This window comes from Acipenser ruthenus, chromosome 12, assembly GCF_902713425.1.
Source record: "Acipenser ruthenus chromosome 12, fAciRut3.2 maternal haplotype, whole genome shotgun sequence".
Taxonomy (NCBI): Eukaryota; Metazoa; Chordata; class Actinopteri; order Acipenseriformes; family Acipenseridae; genus Acipenser; species Acipenser ruthenus.
In genome coordinates, this window is record NC_081200.1 from 12,326,009 (window position 1) to 12,333,558 (window position 7,550).

Sequence of the window (7,550 nt, forward strand, 5' to 3'; positions counted from 1 at the left end):
TTTGGATACTCTGTTAATCAAGGCTGAGATGGCCCTCTTGTGGTAGTGCCTAGGTTGGAAAGAGAGGAGTTAGAGCCGGGGTTGCTGGTGTCAGTTGAAAACACACTGTGAGCCTCATCTGACGAGCGTTCTTCCCGCTGATCAGGCCCAGCACACCGCTTCAAGAGGCAGAAAACAAAGTCTCTGAATCCTGCTCACTCGTTTCCTTGACTGGAATGTCTTCCTTGCAGTGCCTACATTCATGCCTGCTGCAGACATGGTTTTTACAAGCAGCTTTTTCCGAACCAGACTTTTTAGAGCTTGGCCCACTTGTGCCAAAAACATTGCAAATGTCCATATTCTCAACTCTCAACTCTGCAACTGACACGCACCATACTACATCAAGTCTGTTTGAATTGGTAGGCATACATGCCCAGTTAAGTTGGCAGGCAGCTACAGTATATCATATACTAAATGCACAGTCAGATAGGCTTGTTGAAATTTATGAAAGGGAAAAATTTTACTAATGAAGTTGACTACTTCATTAGACATGGTTTGTGATGGTTTGGGCACATTATTTTGGGGAGGCTAAGCCTCCCCAAGCATCTTATTCACACTGCCCATATAGTGTTTTCCTAGTGTTTTCTACTGCAATGGCCATTATTTTATTCAAAGTAATTTGGTTCCCCCTTCATTGGTTCCTCACACAGATGCAGTCCATTGAAGCCAGCTTTGAAACTGCCCACATTAGGATTGAATGCAGAGTGATTTGTTAAAGGAGTGCTAACTAAGCTTTAAGGTACATTTTCTTACCTCTTTTTAGCATTAACCCTGTTATCAATGGTGCCTCTTTTCTTCTGTTAATCTTTTGGTTGCTTGTATTTTATACTGTTGGGGAATTGCCTGTGTATACCCATTAATTGTAGATTAGCTAACCTTGAAATCATAATTCCACAATTACGTTTACACAAAACATGTGTGTAAGCTTTGGATCAAGCTTGTCTTGCATGGGTTCTTTTGAAAGGCTAATGATATTTTTTAAAGTAAAGAACAATATGTAATTCCTTACATTGGAATACACAACGTGCAGACTCAAAGTACCTGGCTTCAGCAATACCAAACAGACAATACACAGCCCACTGGCTTATCATGCAGTAATCAATGAAATCAGATTCATCAGGTAAGTGTAATACTTAAATAAATGCAATTTCTACATTCTGCAATAATGTATTAAACCATACACATTTACATTACAACATGGCACATATTAAGAATATCTATTTTAGAAATAACATTTATTTTATTCTTAAAATATGCAAATTAGTAATGAAAGAAAATAAATCTGTATCACACAAACTTCAATTCATGCCTATCTATTTTGAGAAAGATAAAACCCCTAAAAACACTGATATTTCATAAACCACAGGACTTAACACCTGCTTTGCGACAAACAGCAATCAAGGGTTGATTTACAAATCATTCACAGTAATTTGATTACCAGAAGGCAAAGAGCAAAGGTTAGGGTCACTCATAATTGGCTGATGAGGAGCCTCAGTCAGCTATATAAACTTAAGCAGTCTTACTGCACTGAAGTTTGCTCTCTCCTCACAGACAGACTGACTGGGATAAAAAAAAGGAGGGTATTTTCAAAATGAAACAGTTTGCTTTGCTGTTGCTGTGCACACAGCTGCTGTATGTTTGGGCCGTGAGCGAGCCAGTCTATCCTCTGAACCCTGGTTCCTGTGAATGCCCAGATGCTGTGGCTGCTGCAGACCTGGCCCTGAGGAAAATCAATAGTCACCGGAATCAAGGCTACATATTCAGCTACCATCGCCTTTCCAATGTCAACCAAAAGCAGAAGGTGAGTTAAACAGATCTTGTTGTCCACGCTCTCTATTTCACTATAAATGATCTCATCCTATAAGCTCAACTCAGTCATACCAGGCAGTGATGCTCTCTAACCAGGGTTCTGTAGCTCAATCTGCAATATCAACATTTTAAGAAGTTACAACAGTGGCACCGTTTTATCAACGGTTCATTCAATTGTAGCTGCCCTTGTAATACAATTGCCTGACAAATTACCCCTTGATACATGCATTGTCATTTAATATTTTATTTGGTAAGTGCATTATTTATATGCCCAGCTGTTCTCAAAAGGATGTCAGAGAGGTTGATGCATACTGAATGACATCAGTGCCCAGGATTGGATGATTTCTTGATTAATAATGGGGTTGAAACCATCTCACTGTGCTTTCAGGGACCAATGGGGACTGTATTTTACCTGACGATAGATGTTCTAGAAACATCGTGCAACGTTCTTAGCAAGAGGTTGTGGACAAGCTGTGAAGTGAGACCATTAACTGAGGCTGTGAGTATTTTATATTCAACAAGAGTTTCTCTACAGTATAAACGTGACGACACTGATCAAACTTGTAAGGCAACATTTTAAATAATTTACCACAGTAACAAGTATGCATTAAACGATATGGTGCAGCTGAAGGGAAGCAATTTGTCCATTTTTATGGTGGTTTTTGGTTGAAATCTTGTAAAATACCTTCTAATAAAGCTCTGGATTTGTATAAAGCAAGTCACATTTTGTGTACAATTATTTAATGACCTCTTTGTTATTTAATGACCTCTTGTTACCATTTACAAAATGATTGTAGATTCAATGGTTGCGTAAAAATCTTTTTGTTTTTTGTATTTGTGTTTCCTTTAAGGAGGTATGTGGATTTTTTATGTGTACACCTCATTGTGGTAAAGGTCAATTACCATGGTCTGGACAAAGGGAATCACTTTGGTAGACCATCTGAGTCTAACTCAGAAATGAAAAAGGGTACACGTAGGTGCAGTCTTAACCCTGCAAAGCTATTGTTCTTGAGAAAATCTCCAATTACATTAAAAAAAATAAGATAAGAACAAAACATATATGAATGTAACATGTTTAAGGTGTTTCAAAGGTGAATACTGATACTTTTTGTTTTATTGACAGGTTTATGGACAATGCCAGGCAACAATTTACATTAATAAAGTAGAAAGAGCTATTCGGCTCTACAACTACAACTGCTCTTTAAGACCAGGTATGGCATCTTTATATACTTAGTCTCTTCCACAAACTCACAAAGCAGATACAAGAATTCTATAAATATTGACCCTGGGAACTAGAAGTAATGACAGGGTTCTCAGTGGGAAGTAATTGAAAGGTCAGAGAAATGTTGCTACTGAATAACATGTTATAATATCAAGTATCAATAATTCAAAATCCGAGACCTACACTACAGTATATCGTGATGGTAATAATAATGTTATTAGCTTTGAACACTGTTAATATACCCCTTACAGAACAAAACAGAACAAAAAAGAAGAATCATTAGGTGTACAGCACTAATGAAATTGTTATACTGTATTAGTTATGGTTATGTTGAGAAGCTCACAATATAATTACGTCTCAAACTTCAAACCAATTCAAACTGCTTACCCATGCTTTGACTTCAATAGTTTGACCTGTCTGTCTGCATTATTATTTTTTCCTTTGCAGTTCCACGCAACAGAGTCCATGATATCTGTCTGAACTGTCCAGAAGCACGCAAGGTGGATGACCCTGCTGTATTAAATGCTACACAGCTGGTCCTTCAAAAGTATAACAATGAAAGTCCACATTTGAAATATTTTGCCCTTCTGAATGTGACTAAAGCATCAGAGCAGGTGAGATTACGTTCAATCATATTATGTCGTTTTTGTTTTGTTTTATCAAAAAATAACTGTAATTAAAAATATGAAGGAAAATGTATACAAGAAAAATATCCACTTGAAATATCTCCAGACATATCTGTTCTACAAAAAAAAAGCATAAAGAGTATATTATTATAAGAATCAATACTGGAAACACTGGAGCAGTTATTGAAGTGTATTTATTGCACAGTTTTTTTTTTTTTGATTTTGCATTCCATGCGTGAAACTCCTTGTGGCACTACAATGGCACACTATTGAGTCATTTTATTTTTATGTGGTAAAAAGGTTGTGTTGCCAGTATGTCAGTGAAAACCCTGAATATATTTGTAATGTATTACTTTGTGATGGTGAGGTATAACACAAGGTTCTAAACCAGCTTATTAGATTTAGAATGTTGTACTTTCACATACAGTACTTGTTAGGATAAACAAGCAGTCCTTATTTATATGTAACACACTTCTTAACTTTGGAATGTTCTCTCTGCTAACAGGCCCTTGTGGCTAAGAAATATGCACTGGAATTCACTATCCAGGAGACGGTGTGCCCCAAGGTCACACACAGGGGGGACGTCTCCCAGTGTGAATTAATGACCTGCGAGTTTGCTGTAAGTCACCATTACTCTTTACAAATCAGCAGTCATCATTTGCAACAAAACATTTCAAATTCTATATTATTCTATATTTTAGTAGGCAAACTTTCTGATATCAGTAGTTTAGGGGTCTGTTATAGGAAGTTAAATGCAATCTGTAAATATGCTCTTAACAGGTATAGACTGTGATTAGAAATAACAACACAAATCTATATTAATAGATAATACAAAATTGGGTAAAATTGTGTAGGAGGGGGTTCACTCAGCACAAACTGCAGAAGGGCTTGAAAGGTGACCTAACAACGGGGAAAGCAACAGTAAAGAAAAGATCACCAGTGGACATAGCAAGTTTAAATAACAGGTATGCATTAGGACACAATTAGGTAACAAAAAGACTGGGAGGCAAGATTGTTTCAGTGCTCATCCATAAAACCATGTTTAAAATGAATTAACAAATATGTTTGTTTTTACAGCACAAAGGTCACTGCAAAGGATCATACATGAAGGCACCAGATAACGAGTATATCACTGTCTCTTGTGAACTCTTTGAGCCAGAGGTATGAGCTTCTTTAATATATATATAATTTAAGAGTTAAAAAAAAATGTGGTCATCACTCCTTTAAGCACTATAAAACCACATAGTTTCTGTCTATTTTACAAAATTTCTTAGGCCTCACAGCAGGAAGAGAAACCCCACCTGCTGGGCGGAGAACATGACCACCATCATGATAAGCATGCAGATCACCATGACTATGGGCATGACCAGCATGAGCACGGGCCTGGCCACCACCATCATGACAAGCATGCAGATCATCATGACGATGGGCATGACCAGCATGAGCACGGGCCTGGCCACCACCATCATGACAAGCATGAGGATCACCATGACGATGGGCATGACCAGCATGAGCACGGGCCTGGCCATCACCATCATCACAAACATCTGCATGCTCATGAGCACCACCACCCTGGCAATATATCCACTTTTCAGAGAGCTATCACCCCTCATTACGAGGAGACAGAGGGAGAAGTGCTGTATCTCCCACCTATTGATGTACCAACTGTTTACAATGCCGATGCAGACAAGCCTGTTACTCTTCCCAGTTTCCCTGACATACCAGTTGCTTTTCAAGGTCCCATCATCCATCCTTTCCCTACAATGATTGGAGAAAAGTGTCCGGGTCAGCCAAAGAATAAAGTGAAACTGATTCAGCAGCTGTATAAGGAGGATCAAGGATTCTTCAATTAACTGATTAAAAAACAACAACAATAATAATAATACTGTAAGTAATCTAAAACAACAGTGCTGCTCTAAGGGGGATTATGTCAAATAAAAGATTTGTCAATATATATATTGTGTTATGCATTTTATTTATTCCTAATTGAACGCGAACTGGTAATTGTTTATTCAGATAAAAAAATAATTAATTTCCAGTTTTTTCAGGTTCATATAGGAGAGTGTACTAATGGCACTTTGTTGGGTATGGTTTTACATTCAAAGCAGCTCATTTGCTTCTATTCCCTGTGAATGCCAACACAACTGTATCAATGTAAGGCTTCTTGAACGAACCTGTATCAGTATCATGCTTTTTCAATATGTGGATTGAAGTAAAATGTTCATACAGTTACAGCAACTTTAATTTTGATGGTTATAGGTACGTATGTCTGCTGTTGTACCACGCTGCTACTCCAGCCCAGAACACAAGAAGACCAAGTGAGAATGCACACTAGCAATTGAGTGAATTCACTAGCACCCTCCCTCCCCAACCATCAACAAACTTACACGAGCCACGACCGTTTCACCTCTTTTAAAATCCCAATTCAACCACTGGATGTCATTATAATCTAAGGTATGGAAAAACAGTATTAGTAAAGCTGAAGTATTTTACCATTAAACCAATATTTCCCAAATGTAACTACAAGGGTGATTTTTTTTCTGGCCACCCCTTTCAGAGACGTTTCAATTTTTTTTTTAAATACCAATTCACGCAGCACAGATTTGCACAATCTATGCCGGTATAATACTGTCATAACCCTTTCACATAGTCAATGAGACCATGTGAGTACAACTTTTAATTAATGAGTCGTCAGATAAATTAGTTGAAACTGGATTCAATACTAACGACAAGCCATCCCACCTGACATTTGAAAAACAATTTGGTCAAGAGCAGTAAAACACATTATTAACCAAGCAGGCACAGGGTATTTTGCTTTATTACAGCAGCTTAGATTCACTCGTGTGCCAGTTCTCTGCGCATGGAAACCACATTTTCACAAAATGTCACTAGTAATCTTCAAAAACAGCACAAGTACTTTATGCATAGTTCATTTACATATCAACCCCAATCTTTTGCATGACGTTGGATGAAAAGCCGAGTTTTCTCGAGTAAAATAAACTGAGCGAATGGAAACCCAAAAAAGCATTTTACCCAAGACATTTTTCTCGTGTAAATGTCTCGAGTTAAAAAAAAAACCTTGCATGGAAACCCCATGAATGTCAATTGATAAGCATTTATCATGAGTAATCACTTGACAAAAGAAATATATAGAGCATCTATAAGGAGGTGTTAGACCAGGTTGGGAACGAGGCCATTATTAACAAAAACTTATCAACCTTATCCCTGCACCCCCTTAGCCCATTTCAGAGTGTGATGCCTTACTAGACAAGCAAGAGTAGCAGCATTTAAATCTCTTTGAAATTTTGAGTTTGATCTTAAAAAAATAATTATTTTCCAATTAAAACTTACTATGATTCTAATGGTTGATAACTAAATTTGTATTGAAATTAGTAACATGATTACCGACCCACTAATCTTTGTAATAAATATATTTAAAAATATAAACTTTTGTTAGTTTATATATATATATATATAAATTGGGGGATATAGAGGACACTTAATGAATGTTGTTTTTCCATGAATGAGATTTGATTGATGAATGTTGCTAATGTTGCTGAATGTTGCTATCCTCATGAGTAAAATAACCATGACCGTTCAATGTACAATGTATGGAAAATAAAGTATGTTTGAATCTAATGTAAACAGCTGAATTTGGGTAATTACTTTACTTGCATCAAGCTCTGCATCTGTTTAGCAATATGGCGCAATTTGGAACAGTGCAATGTCATTGGATGTGAATGATCCTGTAAACAAAATATTCACTCTGTTACACCGAATAAGAAACTGTAATTCAATTCAGATATTTCAATAAGTACTGTTAAAGTTTAGACAGCACTTCCTAGTACTCTTGA

General features: G+C 37.0%; 1 protein-coding gene across 2 annotated transcripts; it reads left to right on the forward strand.

Annotated features, from left to right (window-relative positions):
- Positions 1-1,550: 1,550 nt before the first annotated feature.
- LOC117416772 (fetuin-B-like) lies at positions 1,551-7,341 on the forward strand. 2 transcript variants are annotated; one of them, XM_059034557.1, is made up of 8 exons: positions 1,551-1,840; positions 2,237-2,347; positions 2,972-3,059; positions 3,518-3,684; positions 4,202-4,315; positions 4,774-4,857; positions 4,971-5,583; positions 5,956-7,341. In XM_059034557.1, the coding sequence occupies exons 1-7, from the start codon at positions 1,631-1,633 to the stop codon at positions 5,547-5,549; spliced, it is 1,353 nt and encodes a 450-aa protein (XP_058890540.1). In that variant the 5' UTR covers positions 1,551-1,630; the 3' UTR covers positions 5,550-5,583; positions 5,956-7,341. The 2 variants fall into 2 exon arrangements, with proteins under 2 accessions (XP_058890540.1, XP_058890539.1); XM_059034556.1 differs by lacking the exon at positions 5,956-7,341 and having other exon boundaries at positions 4,971-5,650.
- The last annotated feature ends 209 nt before the right edge of the window (positions 7,342-7,550 follow it).